This window comes from Dipodomys merriami, unplaced genomic scaffold, assembly GCF_024711535.1.
Source record: "Dipodomys merriami isolate MVZ:Mamm:240054 unplaced genomic scaffold, mDipMer1.0.p SCAF_31, whole genome shotgun sequence".
NCBI classification, from domain to species: domain Eukaryota; kingdom Metazoa; phylum Chordata; class Mammalia; order Rodentia; family Heteromyidae; genus Dipodomys; species Dipodomys merriami.
Window position 1 is genome coordinate 8,527,001 of NW_027204604.1, and position 20,907 is coordinate 8,547,907.

Sequence of the window (20,907 nt, forward strand, 5' to 3'; positions counted from 1 at the left end):
GTGGGGGGGGGGAAATCAGCCGAAACCCATGATTATTCCTTCAATCTAATAATTATTTAAATACCAGATAACTCCTTTCAGTCTAATTGAGGCCTTTCAGCTGTTGGCATTCCCAGAGGCCTTTGCATTCGCCCTCTCACTCACCTTGTGCTCCCCAACATGTCTGGACTTCCTCTGGGGTCGGCAGGCGCACGTTCACCTGCTGCAGAAGATGTGGAGGCAGATCCTTCCCCGCTGCCCCACCCACAGAAGTGATCAGAGGCCTCGGGGGTCTCAAGCTGGGACATCTCATCCGGTGTGGATTTGCATTCATAGGAAACTGAGATGAGAAGAAACCTTTAGACATCATCAGGACCAACCAATCAGAAAATTCCAGTGCTCCTTGGCAGTCTGCTCCAGTGGTCTTCTCTAGGCAGGGTGCCCATCTTAATATCTAACTCCAGTCCCTTTTTCTGCAATCTTAACTCTTTGGGGAGAAGAGGCTTTCTGTGCTGAGACTAAATCTGACCTGTCTGTGAAGGGATCTAGAACCAGGTAGGAGGAGAAACAGGATACCAAGAGGACACCTAGCTCCAAAGACACAGTGCCGGCCACATTCCTGAGTTTGGCACTTTCCTGGGAATCCCTGGGCTGAAGGAGGTCACTCTCCACTACTGGGAAGGGAAGAATTCCCACTGCCTCTCCTTTATCCCTTGTGTCTCCCCATCCCTGGCCTCTGAGTCTTTCCCTGAGTACCCTCTCTCTGTCCCAGCTCACTGTTACACTCCCTTGTCCCCATTACAGGGCCACTTCAGAGACACAGCATAATCTCTAGGATCCTTCCACCTACAATGGAAGAAAGCCTAGGTATTTGGTCACAAGGTCTGAGTTCTGGTTTCAGCCTGTCCCAGGCTCTTTTTTTTTCTTCTTTCTTTTTTGTCAGTTGTGGGGCTTGAACTGTGGGCCTGGCTGCTGTCCCTCAGCTCTTCAGCTTAAGGCCAGCACTCTACCACTTGAGCCATAGCGCTACTTCTGGTTTTCTGGTAGCTTACTGGCGATAAGAGTCCCATGGATTTTCCCGCCCAGCCGGCTCTGAACCATGATCTTCAGATCTCAGCCTCCTGAGTAGCTAGGATTATAGGTGTGAGCCACCGGCGCCTGGCTCCAGACTCATTTTGAATTACCATGGACAATGCATTTCCTTTCTATAGGCTTTGGATTTTTCATTTACCAAAAAAAATAGTATTAGAATGATCTCAGCACTCATTCTGCTCTCAAGGGCCACCTGATGAAAAGAGATCACTGGGGAGAAGATAGACTCCCCTCTGTCACAGGGTAAAGGAGAGTGGCAGTCACTGTCATGCTTGCCCTTAGCCTTTCCACCTTTGGGCATCTCAAGATGCTTACTGTGTGCACCACCTAGTAGGCGTATAAAGAGGCACCTTATTGCTTTACCAGTGCCATGGTAGAGCCGAAGGTGGTGGTGATGATGATGAGAATGTAGCAATGGAGAGAGTGGTTATGGTGAGCAATGGGTAGGTCCAATGGTATGTAATCTACTAGCATGACCTTTGACCCAGTTGGGCGAAGTCATATCTTGCTCTCACTTCCCCTCCTACCAGCCAGCTTTTGCAATAAGAGATCTAGTGCCAACACAGAAGCCTGTGTGCCTTGATCTCCCCACAAAGAGCAACCAGAAGAGGACAGCCAGGAGAGAACCCTCTTCTGAGCTGAACTGGGAATGCCTGGTTGCCATTTTCTCCCTGTATTGCTACTGACACCTGTAGCAGCTGATCAGGAAGGTATCTGATGCCTTCACTGGCTGGCTACAACTTCTGCCTCCTGGATCTTGATCAGGAAGGTATTCTCAGGCCCCTAAATGAAACATTTAGTGGCATCTGCTTCCCAAAGAGGCCAGCATGGCCTCTCTTTGGCATCCGGGGCACTCTGAGGAAGATGTCTGCAGATAGGCAAGAGTCCAGGTACAACATGCCTCATTGGAGAGCAGAGATGAAGGAGAGGGACACTGAGAGGAAAACAGAGGCATAGCTGGTGTTGAGCCTGAGAATGCATGCAACAAGTGACTTCACAAAACTAGATAGAAAGAACAATGTGACTGAAAGAACAGAACATAATTATTCAAAGAAAACTTGCAATTTTGACACTAGCAGAAAATGAGGGCTAATTTTCTATTAAATAATCAATATCATAAACATATGTTCGCTGACTTCCCTCAAACTGAAGATGGAGAATTCCATGGAATGGAGGGAGGTGAGGAGCTGGAAATACCAGCAAACAAATTGCTCATAATGAAGGGTAATGTATCTTGAACACTTGAAACAGGCACTGTTGTAAGTGCTTTCTAGCATTGATGTCATTATGGTAATCCTAAGAGACAGATCCCAGTCCTGAGCTCAATTGAGGTGGAGAGATGGCATCCCAGAATGCTAAGTAACTTGAGCAAGTACACACAGATGTATCTCCACTGGAAGCCAAGCATCTAAGTTCAGCATTCATGCATTTAACCGTGACCACACTGCCACTCCTCAGAGGCACAAAGGTGTGTGTCATTCCCTTCTCTCCTTGCCTCCTGGGCCCTTCTTTGGAAGAGCTTCTTGAATGCATCTGTCTTGGCAGACGGAAGCTCTCAACTTGTCCTTGCAGTTGCTGTCCTTATGAAAACCCCATTCCCAACGTAGGGAAATCTATAGATCGATCTCCTGCTCATCCCTTGCTGTCAGGAGATGGTGCTTCCTCTTGACTCCAGGGTTCAGTGACAGCTGCTCAAGGGTGGGCGGTCCCTAGGCCTGGAAGGATGAATTCCCTGGCTGGTTACCAGGAGCAGACTGTCCCAGAACAATACTACTAAATGGGGTGAGAGGAAAACAGGCCAGCTGTGGTGATCTGTTGAGAATTCCTGGCCTAATCAGCCTCATAGGTAAAAGGACCACAGCTGTTGCTGCATCCCAGACTCTAGGAACTCTAGGAGCCAGGCCTCAGGGAGTCATTTCTGGAAGGGGAAATGATACAGATTGGCCAGTTCAGATATCTTCTATTTTCAAACTAAGAAATAGACTCAGGAACAAGCTAGCCCAGTCCAAAGCCAAAACACAATTCGTGAGTGATACAATGGGACCCAGGATTACTGAGTCTTCCTCCTTCTTCCTGCCCTAGAAGGCTCCAAGCCTTCTAGTCCTCAGGGAGCTAATTTTCCCATCCTCAGCCCAGATCTCAAGGATCCCTTCATCTCCACTAGCCTTCCTACGGTCTAGGCAGAGGCAATGCTGGAACTTGTACAATAGTATGACAGAGAACATTAGCTTGGATCTATTCCCTTTCTTCTGTCTCTAGCTTCCTAGATTAAGCAGTCACTAAGTCAAGGAGGGCATCAATCAAAGGTCCACTCATAGCGCTCATCCCACAAAAGGAAGAATAGAATGCAAGCCAAAGAAGAAATTCGGCTTCTTCAAGATTTCTCAAGTGCTATCTCCTAGAGAGGCTTCAGTGATAAAGTAACAACGCATATACATGAAGCACTCGGTGTGTGCCAATAACCAGGCTGTTTTCCTTACGCGAGCACATTTGTTCTCGTGAGCCAGGTACCCTAATGATCCCCATTCTACAGAAAGGCAGGTGAGACCTGACGTGCCCGAGGTCCCAAACTCACTCCCAACTTCTGCTTAACAACAAAAGTCATTTGGGAGATGAGATGGACAATCTTAACCTCACACCGTATCCTTCCATGTAAACCTCTATCCATCATGTAAAGGAATGTGGTGTTCGTTGTGGGAAAAGAGGCATATACAGCCCACTAGTTTAATGTGAGTATGGCTTGCAGAGCATTTTCTCCAATACAAAAGCCTCCAGCACCATGTGGTGACAATTAGCCTTCTCCTCACTACTCCTCACTGGGACCTGCCACCCTCACCTGTAGTCCCAGGAGCGTCCCTAACCCAGGAGAGAGGCATGCCAAGCCTGGCCTCTTGCAATCCCCCGCACAGCTGGAGAATTTGAGGATTCTGTTATTTCCTTTCCACGGCTCCTCTTGAGGAATTCACGTCCTGCTACCGGCCTCAGGACATGGCTAAAAATAACCTCTGGTTTTCAAACCGAAAGCTGGATCTGTTGGGAGCCATTGCCGGTGTGTGTGTTGTGTGTGTGGGGCCGGAAGGGCTGTGTCAGAGCGGCTGAGGTCAGCCCCAGCCGCATGCTGTTGCTGCCTTCCTCTTTCCAAGGAAGCCCAGGGCCTCATGAGTCACCCCAGAACACCCCAGTGGAGCCTGGTTGGAGGAAGCCAGTCAGGTGGGACCAACTTTGGCACCATAGTGGCTGCCAGCCCTAGGATGCACAGCTGAAGAGCAGGAAGAGGAATGTCTAAAAGTATAAGGGGAGGGGGGGGAGTTGGAGGAGATTTTCAGAGTGGAGACTGTTCTTATTATAACAGGGTCCAGCCAGACTGGGGGGGTAGAGGGGCTAGACAGGCCTCCCCGAAGCCACTTAGGAGCAAATTCTGGACTGTTTCCATTCTTGATAACTCATGTGCCCAGGGTTGTGTCTGGACTTGTCTGCGAAGGTTGCCTGGAAATGTGTCCAGCTGGAGGGAAGAACTCTCTTCTGGAAGACTCACTGCCGCCGCCTCCTCCTCCCGGTATTACTGCCACACTGGAAGTCAAGGGCAGCACAGCTGAGGTGGAGACAGATGCTTTCTCTGGCCTCCCATCCCTTGCCCAGGCTCTCTGTAGAGTCTCCTCCGGAGCCTTACCCTGCTCTCCAAGCAGTTTTGGTTGGAATGCAGACAGAAGTAAAGTACTCAGGGGATGAAGATGGGGCTGGAAGCCTGGCCACTCAGGCCTGGGGCTGATTTCACACATGTTTGACCAGTCCCAGACCCCAGGGGTAGCTGGATGACACCGATCCTTCAGTGTCTCCACTCCCGTCCCAAACTGCTGCAGCTCCCAACAAATTCCCCACCAGAGCTCCTCCTGAAGGTAGTGGAAGCTGGACTCAGCCAGCCTGGCTTCCTAGCAGGGACCTGCTTCCTGTCATCCTGCCTGAAGATAGGCAAGGGCGGACGCTGCTCCCTCAGGACCTGGAGGTGGTGGTGTTATATCCTTCTGTTAAGGGGGTTGCCCATCTCCTGAGGGGCTTTTCAGGACCCCAAGTGACACATGTGAGAATCCTAATCTCTTTTGTTTTGTTGGTGGTCATTTGGTGTGAACTCAGGGCCTAGGCACCGTCCTTGAGCTCTTTTGCACAAGGCGAGTGCTCTACCACTTCGAGCCACAGCATCACTTCCAGTTTTCTGGTGGTTCATGGGAGATAAGAGTCTCCTGGACTTTCATGCCCAGGCTGGCTTTGATCTGCAATCCTCATAGCTCAGCCTGCTGAGGAGGTAGGATTACAGACATGAGGGCGGAATCCTAGTCTTATTACGTACAGTTATTTCCCTCTTCCGACAAGTCTTAGTACTAGTGATTAGAGATGCTTCTTTCTGAAGAAGAAGCAGCCCAGGAGCAGGGGCAGGGGCAGAGTGGGGGGGTTCATCATTCAGGATGACCAGCTCTTCACCCCTCTCTGGGGATGACAGAGAATGAGATAGTGAAGAAAACTCAGTGGCACGTGGCAATGGGACTCTGAAAATAAAGGAGTTGTGTTTATGACATCAGACTTGCAGGAAGGGGGTGGGAAAAGGAGAAGGAGGTGCTTCCTAACCAGCTTTTAGAAACCATGAGAACCTTCCACTCACCTGGACTCTGACACGATGAGTGGGTGGGGAAGACTGTTTCGATTCTGACACTGGCATTCTCGGGCTGGGTGAAACTTGAACAGCCTTTTAACCTCTCTGAAAGAGAAAAGATGATGTCTCAAGAGGACAAAAATAGAGATGCTCTGGTACAGTTGATATTTTCTTTTTAGAGTATTATACCGCATAAAAGGCTGCAGACCAAAAATAGATAATAGGATTCCCTGAACATCCCAAAGCAGGAGAAAGTATGTTAAAAATAGAAAAACCCAAAGTGTAGATGGAAGTCACAGAGCTAGCCAAGATTGGGCGGTGGGGGGCCCTGGGTCAAGGAATACCATTCACTCTGGCGGCTTACTTCCTGTCTGACCACTGGGCCTTGTGTTTTACAGAACCATGTGAGGGCCGAACCAGGAAGGTGGAGTAGAACAGGGAGGAACTGTCTCCTCAGCATCGCCCCCTTCAGGATGGAACAGCGGAGGCCCTGGCCCTGGGCTGACAGCTGGTGTGTGGTTCTACTTTCCCTGGTCTGGGTACTGCTGACTCCCTCAGCTGCTGGCATGCCACAGTTCAGTACTTTCCATTCTGAGAACCGTGACTGGACCTTCAACCACTTGACTGTCCACCGGGGGACAGGGGCTGTGTATGTGGGGGCCATCAACCGAGTCTACAAGCTGACGGGCAACCTGACCATCCAGGTGGCTCACAAGACAGGGCCGGAAGAGGACAACAAATCGTGCTACCCACCTCTCATCGTGCAGCCCTGCAGCGAGGTGCTCACCCTGACCAACAACGTCAACAAGCTTCTCATCATTGATTACTCTGAGAACCGCCTGCTGGCTTGCGGCAGCCTCTACCAGGGGGTCTGCAAGCTGCTGCGGCTGGACGACCTCTTCATCCTGGTGGAGCCATCCCATAAAAAGGAGCATTACCTGTCCAGCGTCAACAAGACGGGCACCATGTATGGCGTGATCGTGCGCTCTGAGGGCGAGGATGGCAAGCTCTTCATTGGCACCGCGGTGGATGGCAAGCAGGATTACTTCCCCACCCTGTCCAGCCGGAAGCTGCCCCGGGACCCCGAGTCCTCAGCCATGCTTGACTACGAGCTCCACAGTGATTTTGTCTCTTCCCTGATCAAGATCCCCTCCGACACCCTGGCCTTAGTCTCCCACTTTGACATCTTCTACATCTATGGCTTTGCCAGTGGGGGCTTTGTCTATTTCCTCACTGTCCAACCCGAGACCCCTGAGGGCGTGGCCATCAACTCGGCCGGAGACCTCTTCTACACCTCACGCATCGTGCGTCTCTGCAAGGATGACCCTAAGTTTCACTCCTATGTGTCCCTGCCCTTTGGATGTACCCGCGCTGGGGTGGAATACCGCTTGCTACAGGCCGCTTACCTGGCCAAGCCTGGGGCCGCCCTAGCCCAGGCCTTCAATATTAGCAGCCAGGATGACGTGCTGTTTGCCATCTTCTCCAAAGGGCAGAAGCAGTACCACCATCCTCCCGACGACTCTGCGCTCTGTGCCTTCCCCATCCGGGCCGTCAACCTGCAGATCAAGGAACGCCTGCAGTCCTGCTACCAGGGGGAGGGAAATCTGGAACTCAACTGGCTGCTGGGGAAGGATGTCCAGTGCACTAAGGCGGTAAGGAGATGCTCCCCTCACCTGGAAACCTATCTGTAAGGGACTCTGGCCTTCCTGCTTGTGCCCTTCTGTACACCTCACTTCCAGGCCACCAAGGGCAAGAATGAGAGAGATTGTCATGCTCAGGTTATCAAGTGATAAGCAAACCCTATACAGGATGTCACCTCTACTTGAGACATGCTTGGGACATATTCTTTTGGTTCATGAAATCATCCTAAATATGTTCCATGTGTTAGTGGATGCTGTTGCAGGTGTTTGGTGAGCCATACAGCCATGTTCCCTGCCTTCGTGGAGCTTACCCTACTTGCGAAGCAAGACAGGTGAACATTTGAAACACACAAGTGGTCAAATGGTGATCATTGCAATAGAGGAAAATAAATAGATGAGTGAATCAGCTCACTGAGAGAGTGGTACCAAAACAAAGACTGAGCAAGGGAAGAAAGGGTACCATGCAGGTATTCGGGGGTGGGGGGAGAGCATTCTAAAAAGGAAATGGTAAGTGTGAAGAATTCTGGGCATGGCTGGAGTGTGTGAGGAACATCAAGGCCAGTGTAGCCTGATCACAGTATATGAGAAAGAGAATAGAAGATGAGACCTGAAACTGGTAAATGGCCCAGATCACATACATACAGGCTAGAAGCCTCTGTGGTGCCAAGTGAAGAGATGCAAAGATTGTGAACATATGAGTCAGAGGAGAAGAACGGCAGACAAGTTTGACTGATGGCTTGAAATAGAATAAAATAGAATAGAGTCTTGACAAACGCTGAGGAGGGGAAGGCTGTCCTTAGGACTTAAACCTGAGGACAGCAGAGATAAGAAAATCAGTAAAGCATGTGTCCTGAAGCTCATAGCACTCTGAACCAACCATCCTTCTATCTCCCCTTCTCTTTATCAGTCTTTCCTTCTTCCCTCTCTCCTTCTACCCACCCAGCCCTCCATCCATCTCTCTTCCTTCCCTCCTTTCTCTCTATCTCTCCCTCTACCTATCCATCATCTATCCATCTTCTCCATCCTTTCTTCTATCTCCTCCCTATCTCTCCACCTATCCATCATCTATCCATCTTACCTATCCCTCCATTATCTCTACTTCTGTCCACCCCTCCATTATCTATCCATCTTATTCATCCTTGCATCTATTTAACAACGAAGTATTGAAGGTTAAGTGAGTGTCTGGCACTCTACAAGGCACTGGGGATATAAAATAAAAACCATGATCGCTGGGTGCCAGTGGCTCATGACTGTACTCCTAGCTACTCAGGAGACTGAGATCTGAGGATCGTGGTTGGAAGCCAGCCCAGGCAGGAAAGTCCATGAGATTCTCATCTCCAATTAACCACCAGAACCCGTGCTCACCCTCCCCCCTCCAGCCAAAAAAATAAAAAAACAAAAAACAATGTCAACAATGGAGCTGTGGCTTAAGTGGTAGAGCTCTAGCCTTGAGCACAAAAGCCCAGGAAGTGCACTTAGCCTCAGCACTGGCAGATACATGTATGCATGCGTGTGCATACTCATGAGCACACACACACACACACACACACACATTCACCTCATGAGATGATCCGTTGAGAAAATAGATGGAGAGATTCACACCATGCCTGGCATGTTAGTTAACTATTAGGGAATGTGACAAGTACTAAAATTAGGTTTCTGTGCAAAGAGCTGTGGGCTCTGGACCAGCAGCCTGAGAAAAGGATCTGAGACCAAGGCCCATCTGACTGTCTTCTGAATACTCCAGAACTCATGTCGTATCTTGAGAAGGAAGTGAGTGCCCAAGCTATGCTTCTGTTCTCACTGGTTAAGGCAATAGGCTTTGAAGTCCAACCCGTTAGGTGCTTTATGACCTGTGTGACTTCAGTCACATCCCATACCTGGTCAGAGCCACAATATTTTTTTCATCTTTAACATAGAATTACTAGTACCCTGTGTTCATGGTTATTGTGAAGCTCAAAGAGAAAACTTACATGCAATGCTTAACACAATAGCTAACGGAAGTATTTGATCAAGGAGATGCTAGGATTATTCAAAGTCACCATAATAAAGAGACGGCTATTTGCTTAGCTGTCTTACAAAATGAGGAAACCACCTTAGAGAACCTCCAACTTTCTTCTCAGCACTGAAATATTGTGATCAATGACCCTAACCCAGCTTGAGAGGAGCGAAGAGGAAATGTAAGGGTTAACCCCTTGCAGCTCCATTCAGGTTCCCATAGCCCAGAGTGGGAGGCCTTGTCAGGAGGAAACTTCTGATTCCTGCTTGTTTCTGAGCCAGAGGAAAGAGGAAGATGACACCCTGTGCTATTTCAGTGGCAGTGCAGAGGGACAAGCCCAGGCTAATAACCAAAGGACAGCAAAGGCACTGGGAAAGAAATGACAGCCAGGGGATGGGAACTTCAGAGAGAACAGCTCCGCCAGGGGCACACACCCGTCAGAAGCCTTGCTGGCAGGGGCTACGTGTACTACAGGTGCATATAGAGCACAAAGGATCACAGACCTGGGGACCCAGAGATATTTTAAGGCACTTTAAGGAAGTGAAGGATCGGAGAGAGATACTACGGTCACAAAGTCTGACTTTAATACCATCACTAGACTAATAGGGAAATGATAGATCAAGGATTCAAGCTTTGCTCCCAGGAAAGGGAGAGGAAGGAGATAATCATTCATTGCCTAGCAGCTATGTACTGGAGACTGTGCAGGGCAATTTCAGTCTTACTTACTTGATCTTCACAATGATCCTGTAAAGCCATTGCTAATTATCACACTCATTTTTCAGGTGGAAAAACCCAGGCTCAAAAAAACTAAGTTAAACTGCTTAAATGCATACAGCTATGAAGATAAAGCAGGGATCCGAATTCAGTTCAGTCCCCATGACTTCAAAGTTCATGCAAGCTCTTTCTATGTAACTTCTCCGTGTCTAAGGAAAGCCCTTCAAGCCCTCAGCATTCGAGCTAAGGAAAGACACAGCGGGTATTTGGGAATAGCTGACCGTTTATTGAAGCAGAAACTGTGGAGAGAAAGCAACTCTCAGGAACTTGGGATCTGAACAAACAATCTACTTCACAGTTCTGGAGATTCTAGAGTCAGAAAGAATGCTGAGAAAATCTACAATTACCAGCAAGCTGTTGCTTCTGTCACCATTTCTCCAGAGCTGGCGTGGGTTACAACTGTACCCAGATTCTGTCATATGTTCAAGCCCCTAGAGAGAGTAGTTAAAAAAATAAATCTAAGGTCACAAAATCAAGGGCTTAGCCCTAAAAAGAAGCTTGACAATACTTATTTCAGCCTTTTATTTTACAGATGAGAAAATGGAGACCCCTAGAGGGTTTCTACATACCAGGACAGTTCATGTCTACAGTGAAAGCAGGAGGAAAAGAGGTAGAAAGTATTAAAAATGAGTAGTGGCTGATTATTCTGTCCTGCTTCACTAGGGTGCTAGAAGTGTTCCTATCTGTTGATATGCTTGTAAATAATTGACTTCAGGCAGGCAGGGTACATAGAAAAAAAAAGCCCCAGTTTATAGCATTTGCCAGTTTCTATGGTGTAAATACGTCTGCCACAGCTGATTTCAAGCAAAATGCCATGTCATTGAATTCAGAGATGTACAAAATAATCTCTCCAGAGTGGGCACGGGCGTGTCATAGTTTTGTTCTTTCTTTTCTGCTGTGTGGGGCCTGTATGACCCAAAGTAGTTCAAGAGTCATTCTTAGCCTAAAACTTGGTTCTTTTCTAAAGATCACACGTACACCAGTGCAGAAACATCATTCCTACCAGCAGAAAGAGCAAGCATAGTCCACAAAACACCCAGGAATCGCAAGAAATAAGCCTATTCCCTTTGGAATTGAGAAGAGAATAGCCCGTAGCTTAAAAAAAAAGCATGTGCTGTAGCTTATAGATCAATTATTCCAAGGAATTGGACCTATCGAGGAGTGAAGCTTGTTCTTCCCTAATGAAGATGAGAAAAGGGGTTGGGGTGAGCAGGGGCTAAGTGTGGCCTTGATGTTTTATAGAAAACACAGTGGCAATCCTTTCCTCCTCTAGGATCCAGCTAACCCAGGACTTGGGGCTCTTTTTGGCCCATAGTTTGTAGTTCCATATTGTACAACCAACTCAGGTGGCTCAGAATACCAGTCAAAGTCCAGCCTTGTACCAGGAATGGTGTCAAGAATGTAAGCCCTAAACATTTCTGTAACCTCTGTCTTCTAAGGGCATGCAATATCTTTCCCTTCCTCCCTCTCTCCATCCATCCTTTATCCATTCTCCATCCTTAATTTCCTTCTTTCTTAGGGGCCATTTATTACACATCTCCATTTAATAGCTCTAAAAGAGAATGCTTCTGGCCTGAGTGGACACAGCCAGTTAGGAGTAGACTAGCAGATAGGAGTCCAGGTCTTTTACTTGCGCTTCAGAAGTTTTTGGTTTGGTTATTGTGGGTTTTTTCACATGCTCAAAGTAATCTCCTTTGAAAAGTGAACAAGTCCTTCCCAACAGATTCTCTCTACATAGGCATACCATCACTCCATTCCTTCCAAAAGAATGGTAGTAGACTTTTCTTTCAATTATATGTACGCAACTTCATTGAAGACTAATAACATACAAAAGTAGGAGTACGTATGCAGCTTACTTATATGCAGTTTTATGTACCCCTTCATACTTCTAACCAGAAAACAACAAGGAAAGCTTTATTCTAAGACTTAAGTTTTTCTAAGGCAAGAAAGCAGTGACCCATTATTCCTATCCTGGAATTTCCAATGTTCTCCCAGGAGAACAGAAAATAGAAATAGTTGAGTGACTTAGCATTCCTGTGCTCTCCAGGAAGACCCTGAAGCCCCTCTTCTCCCCACCCCAAAAAATCAACTTAGTCAAGGAACAAATAAGAAACTCTCACCAAGCTGGTAGAAACCTAGCCATGTTGTCACTCAGCTGAACATCTACTGAAGGGACTGTGTCTAAAACAGAAAGATCCTCACAGAGTGTATGGCTCCACAGGGGCATTAAAATAAGCAGAAAGTGAGCTCAGCAACCAGCTTAACAAATTGAGCTTGGTTCTCCTGGCAGAAAGGTGAACACAGGTGACTCCAGGTGAGTGGAAGATTACCACTCTTTTTTTTTTTTTAAATCTAGTTCCATAGAAGCCAGGATGTGGTTTATGGGTCAGCTGGTGAGGTGCTTGGGTTCTATTAGACTACCCTGTGTTTGTGCCTGTCCCAAGCCTGGTGACCTCAGGTTGACAGTGGTGGGCGGGGATAATTAATTTGAAGTTGATGCCACCATGCCTTCTCTGCCAATCATTCTGATCCCCTTCCCTCCTACCAGCCGGTGCCCATTGATGATAACTTCTGTGGCTTGGACATCAACCAGCCTCTTGGAGGCTCCACCCCAGTGGAGGGGTTGACACTGTACACGACCAGCAAAGACAGAATGACCTCAGTGGCCTCCTATGTTTACAATGGCTACAGCGTGGTTTTTGTGGGGACTAAGAGCGGCAAGCTGAAAAAGGTAAGTCTGTGAGCCTGGCTGCGGGTACTTCCTAGAAAGTAGCTGCTGGTGGAGATTTAACCACAGGCCTCTCTTCACTGTCTTGAGGGGAGGGAGTAGAATGGGGAGGTAGGCAGGGGTCTTTTTTTGTGTATGCGTGTGACTCATCTTCTAGCTGTTTTCTCCAGCCATCAGGATGTCTAGGAAACACAAACGCATTTTAATGTTATGAATTTTCAAGAAATTAGGATGTTATCCCCCAAATCCATTTAAAAAATTATTATTATCTATCTGGTGAATCATCCACATTGTAAATTCCTCTGACTAGGATCAGTAGAGTTGATTGCAATGGCAAAGTCTTTGTTGAATTGAAAAAAAAAACTGATGGAGCAGAGATGGATCTTGATGCTAAGAGCCTAGAACAAATGTTGGATAGTGTTTGGCAGTTATGTGACACTTAGGTGACAAGCCACACACCTCTCTTTTCTCACAACCCCAGACTCAGCCCTCCCTACCATCTCACCCAAACCTGAGCTTCTAGAAGGAAGTAGATATCTTCTCCCATGCCTCTCCCTGGCACCTCTGCCAGCTGGAGGGAACAGGCTGTCTGGGGTTGGCAGCAAGGGAACCCTCTGGCACAGCAGGCTGAAGCCAACAGCTTGTACCTACTTGTCTTGTGCTTAGGGTGTGGAGAGAGAGAGCGCAGTCTGGTTCATTATGTGGGATTATAGCAGCTGCATTCTTTCCGGTCCCAGATAATCCCCTTTTCCCAAGCTTACCCTCCTGCCACCTCAACACCAGTCGGGCACCTGTGGATCCAGGCTCCTGCAGACCTCCCTGTCTCTCACCCTTTGATGTTGACATCACCCCTAGAGCTCTTTCCTCCTAATCCATTTAGAGCCTTTGGAGGGATGTGGTTTGGGAATGTGGAGGGAGGGGAGCTGGTAGGCAGAACATTTCCACGTTCTTCTTGCACTGACTTCACTGCAGAGGAGGTGAGATCCAGGCCTGGGTTGCTGATAAAGTGCTGAACCTTCCAGACCTCTCTGCTTCCCGTGATACCAAAAGCTCTTCAGCCATTTTTTTTTCTCACTCTTGGGAAAGGTCCCTGCTTGCTTCTGTCCTCTCCTTTCCCTTGTCCCTGGGACTGGGGACTCAACCTTGGCCCCTCTGCACATGGGAGAGAGAATGTGTGGTCCTTCCACACTTGCTTTCCCAAAATGGGGAGAGGAAAGAGGTTGGTTTGAGGATGGTCCACTAAGGGTGAAAAAGTAGCATGTTCTACTGAAAGCCTGATGCTGGCCACTCCGCTGCACAGCCAGGCTCATCCCATCCACTTGGGCAAACGGTACCTGGCACAGGTACAGAGACATTGGGTCCAGGGGTCTGGTGGGGTTAAAAACCCAGCATATCCAGTCTTTATCAGACAATGGACCCTGTGATTCAGACACTTGACTAGTGGGTAGGTACCTGCCAGAGACTGTCTACATCACAGCAGCAACCACAGCAAAGCTGGTGCTCAGCCCACCCCCCACCTCCTCTGACTCTTTTCTTTCTCCTTCCATCATTGGCCTAGGCTATCTCCTTTATTTTCTGGAAAGTTCTATTAAAAGATTACCATCCTCTATGCTCATCTGTTCTTTTTCCTCTTCCTTAATCCCTTCACCAAGTGTTCATTCATAAAATAGGCCTCCAAACTGTTCTGATAAATACAACCATTCTCGCCCAATATACTTCTTTTTCAGCAGGGTAACTGGGCTCAGAGAAGAGATCTGAGACAAGTTGCTTCCTGTTCTGGCTCCTGACTTGGCTCCCTTTTTACCTAAAGAAGCAGTGATAGAAGGGGCTGGGAAGGTGGCTCAGTGGTAGAGCGCTTGCCTTGCATGCATGAGGCCCTGGCTTCGATTCCTCAGCACCACATAAACGGAAAAAGCCAGAAGTGGTGCTGTGGCTCAAGTGGTAAAGCGCTGGCCTTGAGCTGAAGAGCTGAGGGACAGTGCCCAGGCCCAGAGTTCAGGCCCCACAACGGACAAAAAAAAAAAAAGAAGCAGTGATGGAGCCCGGGGATTGAGATTGAGGCTGATCTCCATTCAGGTCTAGGCTTGCTATAGAGCTATATAGAGTTCATCCAGGGGTTAGTGCCTCCATTCTATCCAGCCCAACAACTGAATTAAGAGATCAGTGTTTTCTGAATGGACGGACCAATGATTGAGTAAAGGAAGAATGATCGAGCCAGACTTCAAAGGGACCCTTATGCCCACTTCTTGCATCTCTATTCTCTGTGTGTCTCACATGGCACATGGGGTGCTGCTTGGCACCTTTCCAAGCCACAGACCCAAGCTGGCCAAGTTGTCTCAGCCCTGTAGGAACCCAGGTGGACAAGTCATCGTGAAAGCAAGTCAACGGGTTCAAGGGGCAAGTCGGGGGAGGAGGGGCGTGGCTGCGCATAGCTTGTTCCAACCTGCAAGATGTCTGCTCTTTCTCACTGTATTGGGGTTTTTCCCCCCCTTTTGGCTGTTTTTATGAGCTTATAGGACAATTCACCTTTCCTTTCCACCCACACTCCTCTGAGGTACCTAAAATTCACACTCAGACTCCCCCCCACCCCTCCCGGCTTCCCTGCTTACCCAGCCACTTGTCCCCACCCTCTACAGAGAAACAACCCATGAGGAATTTATGGAATGTCCCCAGGAAACCCTACTATGGACTAAGCCCCATGGTTCTTTCAACACAGGAAGAAAAATTTTTTTAAAAAAAGCTAAGAGTTTAGAGTAAGGGAGGGAAGCTGGGTGCGTCAGAGCTACTCATTTCTTCCCTGCCTGGCCCAGCGTCTGCTAGATTGTTGGGACCTTATCCGCAGTGGTCCCAGAGGGACAGCATGTCCCTGTGTGGGGAAGTGGAGCAGAAATAGAGGCTCTCTAGAAGTGGCATGATGATGAGGTGTTCTGAGGTTCTGTGTCACATACTTGCTCATTCACAGGAAATACAAAGGCCAGGCCACTGCCCTCTGAGCCACAGGCAGGTGGGAAGAACTCATGGTCAAATAAGGGTAAGACCTCAATGCCAAGACTCACAGCTCTTGCACTGGACTAAGCTCTGTGTTGTAGGTGGTAAGATAGGCAGAAATGTGCCATTGGATCGAATAACTCGAGGAAATGGGATCAATCTCCTTTCTTGAGGAGGAAGAACACCAGAGTCTGCTTAGAGAGGATGACACCAATCAGATGAGTTGACAATAAGAGAGAAGAGGAATCTAGATCTTTACTACTACTACTACTACTACACATGCACACACCCACATACCTGTGGGTACTAAGTCTTGAACTCAGAGCCTGGATGTTGTCCTTTAGCTTTTTTTCTACTCAAAGCTGGCACTCTACCACTTGAACTACATCTCCACTTCTGGCTTTTTGATGGATCATTGGAGCTAAGAGTAGGGACTTTCCTGTCTGGTCTGACTTCATACTGTGATCCTCAGATCTCCGCCTGCTGAACCACTAGGATAATAGGCATGAGCCACCTGTTCCCAGCAGGATCCTGCATCTGGTATGTGATCATGAGAAGGTAGGAACACCACAATGCCAGGGAAATCTAGAGTCCACAGAGGAATCTGGAAGACTTGGGACAGTTGGAGATGAGGTAGAATCATATGGCTCTAAACTCTGAGAGGGTTGAGTGGACCCTGGGATTTGAGATGACCCTAAAGTGAGCTGAATGCCATAGCCTCAGGAAAATGAATGAGTTATCAGGCTAATAGATGAGCAGTTTTCCAGGTCTTGAGCCTCTGTGACTCTACCTTGTAGTAGAAGCCACTTTTTAAGAGTGTTGAGCAAACCCAAGTACACGGTGAGCCGGGGTGGTGAGGGTGTGGCACGTGCCAAGTGGAGCATATTTTAAAAGGATGTTAACTGAAGGAAAGTAGAACATAAGATAGCTTCCTTCCGAGAATGTAATTTACTAAGCACTTGCGTGTCAGGTGCTCCTTTAGAGAGCTTTGTACCTATTGACTCATTTAATCTTGATGTCGCTCTTATCAAGTTAAGTGCCCTTGTCACCTCCGTTTTACCGATGAGGAAATAGAGGCAAAGGGAGGGAAAGAAATTCATCCTCAGACACAGAGCAAGTGAATGAAAGCTCCTGGCCTTGTCTGTACGGTTAGCCTTCAAAGCTGTGGAAGATACACTAGACATTCATTGTGACCCCATAGGTCAGAAGGAGCAGGGCTAACGACTAGAAATGACCACAAAGTAGTTTTCCTCTTCACGTAAGGAAAAAGTTTAATAGAAACTTTGGCTAATTTGGCTAATAGGCCAAATTATCCGTGGATGGAAAGAATCGGCTCGAGAGAGCATGAGCCCCTTAGTCATGGAAATACCCATTCAGGCATGCTGCACCAAACCACAATATCCCTTCCGGATGCCACTAGCTGTCTCCTCAGTGGAGGTGGGTAGCAAGGAGGACAGGCAGTGGCAGAGAAGAGGCACCAAGAGAGAAAAACCAGGGCACCTTAACTGTGAGCCTTGAAGTAGAGACAGGGTTGAGCCTACACTCAGCATGGCAGAAGACCCCTGAGAGTCAAAGGAGCGATCTTGGGTACAGACAGGGCAGGACAAATACAAAGATGATGGGTGCCAGTGGCAAGATGTAGGGGAGAGAAATGCCATGTTCTGGGGTCTGGTCACTGTTGACCACTAGTAATGACATCCCATCTGGTTACAAGCAGAGCAGGCAATGGGGGACCAGGGCTGAGACACATGCTGCAGCTATGCGTAAGCAGGTGGGAGAAAGAATCGTGGTCAGAGCGAGAAACTCAAATAAGTTTCCAGGTTCCAGGGAGGAGTCAAGGCATCAATTCCAGCATAAGACATGGGTGTGGCAGGGAAGGGGTTGTGCTGAATATGAAGAAAACATAAATGAAGATGAGTGGAAGGCTTCAGGTTTGCTTTCCTCCTATCAGGGGCAAGCTGCTGAAGCTCCTGCCTCTACTTTCATTTCACATCCTTGCAGAGCTACTCGAAAAAGCTGGAAATAGTGCTCTGCTTTGGTTCCCCATCCCCCTGATCACAGGGGCCTTAATCAGTAATGGGAGTGGCTGGTTCTCTGCTCCCTACCCCCTCAGAAAGCTTCAAACACTGAGAATAGTGCGTTCCTCACGCCCCACAGCACTTGATACAAAAGCAACCACCATGACATCTATCCCTCTGGCGATTCACAGATCCTTTGGAGTGGGGACCTTCTTTTTCGTGTTTCTCTCATCTCCTTCCCTAGATCTAACACCTCTCACCTATTAGGGGCTCATGAAACTGATCACAAATGCCTTACCCTTGTTTGCACTGATTGGAATGGAGTCAGGTGCCAAGAGTGACTCTTGTTCTGATGGGGCTGTTTGGAAAGAATGATGTGTCAGGCAGGTCAGTTGGGATGGCCTAGGAGTGAAGGAGACAGAGAATATCTGGTGGGTCACCAGAAAGGGGAATGAGAGGCATGCTGCACTCTGAAACACCTGCTTAGAGGAAGAAGAGGATAGAATTTACAAGACTGCCCAGAGATGCCTTAAATCTCTGAATGTACAGCTCTCTGCCTCAACTAGCTCACACACAGATTGACCTGTAGCACACAGGCAGGAATGGAGGTCCAGGAAATCAGCTTCCATACCAGACCTCAATGTATAGGATTCCTGGAGACATTTTTGCAGATTTACATAGACTTTCCAAATTGTGGGGAGGGCTCTGGACTCTTTTTAGTATCTATTTCCTTCTTTCCCATTAGCTGGTGGTGGTTACTACTAAAATGCCTATGAAATGTGTGTGTGTGTGTGTGTGTGTGTGTGTGTGTGTGTGTGTGTGTGTGTGCACACGCTGATACTGGGGCTTGAACTCAGGGCCTGGATGCAGTTCCTTATCTTCTTCACTCAAAGGCTGGTGCTCTAACACTTGAACCAGAGCTTCACTTCAAGCATTTTGCTGGTTGATTGGAGATGAGATCTCACAGACTTCGCGACCCCAGGAAAAGTGGTGTGAGTCACCAGTGCCATGCTTCTGTAAAATTCTCCTCAGAGCAATTCTTTCAGCCTCCCCAGAGGGGCGCACTGATGCAGGGTCTCCAGTGCTCAGCCCACAGGAAGTCTTGATGGGCCCCATCCTATTATTCTCTTTGTAATGCCATGATTTATTATGCAAAGCCTGGAAAATGGTGAGCTTCTTGCAGTAGCAGGAGTCTTTTTCCAAGCCTGCACATTAGAGTTCACAAGACACTGTCTTCCGTGGCCCTTTCTGTATTTCTCGAATATTTCACCTAAGTCCAGAGACTGCCCAAGCAGTCACTTCAACCCTCCATTGGGAATGTTGGCTTTGGCCTATAGGCTTTTATCCTAAACAACCAGAAGTTCCTAACCTGTTACTTGGCTCCCCTCATTGGGTGGAGCTGCCTTGGCCGACAGAAGGTGGAGTTGGATGAAAAATCTGAGAACCAGGCCTTCCGCCCTGTGCCAGTCCCGCCAAACAATGGCTACTCCTTGCTCAAAGTGGAAGTGATTCATTCCTTTCTCAGTGTGAACCCTTGAATGAATAAACAGTCTGGATGTGGGGTCTAATTCCAGGAGACCCAGGGAGCTGTCCCCAGACGTTGATTCTCTGATCTGATAACCCTGGCTCCCCAGGCATCTCAGTGATGGTAGGGCTGGGGAGAGTGGGGAGAAGATGCTCTCTCTCCTTCCTCCGAGCCTACATCATCTCAGAGGTGGGACAGTGGCTGGGCGAGCTCACCACCACATCCCTGGTAATGAGTTTGGCTCCCTGCCCAGGTTCCCGCCGCCAAACTCGCTGTTTGTTTTGTTGTTTTATAGGCCTCTTGGGTCCCCAGAACTGGTCTTTGGAAAGCTGGGAAAGTGGTTGGCACAGGGAAGGAGACATACTTAAAGAAGCTATCCCCCCTCCCAACACACACACACACACACACACACACACACACACACACACACACACACACACACACACACACACACACACACACACACACACACACACACACACACACACACACACACACACACCAGCACATCCTTCTGCTTGACTATGGCAGGTGGAACCTGGGACATTGGTTCCAGAGCCCCTGGTGACTCTAATCTCCAACAGCCATCCCCAACCAGGGTAACTAAGGACTCGTTTATTTGGGCAGCTTCTTATATAATTCAATCTTAAAAACTTGTTGTTGTTTTGTTGTTGGTTGTGGGGCCTGAACTCTGGGCCTGGGCGCTGTCCCTCAGCTCTTCAGCTCAACATTAGCGCTCTACCACTTGAGCCACAGCGCCACTTCCAGCTTTTTCTGCTTATGTGGCGCTGAGGAATCGAACCCAGGGCCTCATGCATGCAAGGCGAGCACTCTACCACTGAGCCACTTTCCCAGCCCCCATCTTAAACAATTTTTGTTTGAAAGATCCAACAGAGTGTTCAGATGGCCGTTTACAGTCCAAGATTGAACTGTGCTTTGGGGACAGAAGGTCAGAGCAAGGGATTCAAGCTCACAGAGTCTAAGTGACCCAAATAGGTCAGAACATTTTTTTTAAGAGGCTGAGGTGCGAATGTTTAGAGGTCTCATTTTCAGGAAAGAGCAACTAGGTATAGGTTTGCCCTTTAAGCCATTAAACCTTGTCTTCCTGCAATATCCCTTGCCTTCAAGTGGGAACCAATTTGCATAACAAAAAATTATCTGAGAACTGGGCACTGGTGGCTCAGGCTTGTAATCCTAGCTACTCAGAAGAATAAGATCTGAGGATTGTGGTATGAAGCCAGTTTGGGGCAGAAAAATCTGTGAGAGTCTTTTCTTCAATTAACCACCGAAAAGCTGGAAGTGGAGCTGTGGCTTAAGTGGTAGAGCACTAGCCTTGAACAAGAAAAGCTCAGGAACAGCACCCAGGCCCTGAATTCAAGCTGCAGGACTAGTGCCACAAAAAATTGTTTGAGTTAGTTGGAGCTGGTGGCTCACACCTGTAATCCTCATTAATCAAAAGGCTGAGATCTAAGGATCACAGTTTGAAGCCTAGGCAGGAATGTCTATGAGACTCTTCTGT

General features: G+C 48.1%; 1 protein-coding gene across 1 annotated transcript in view; it reads left to right on the forward strand.

Moving 5' to 3' along the window:
• Positions 1–20,907, forward strand: part of Plxna2 (plexin A2) — a 218,193-nt gene that overhangs the window by 19,204 nt on the left and 178,082 nt on the right. Inside the window, exons 2-3 of the mRNA XM_070041595.1 lie at positions 6,115–7,368; positions 12,678–12,860. Of these exons, the coding sequence (XP_069897696.1) occupies positions 6,190–7,368; positions 12,678–12,860 (1,362 nt within the window). The 5' untranslated portion in view covers positions 6,115–6,189. The remainder of the gene's footprint in view (positions 1–6,114; positions 7,369–12,677; positions 12,861–20,907) is intronic.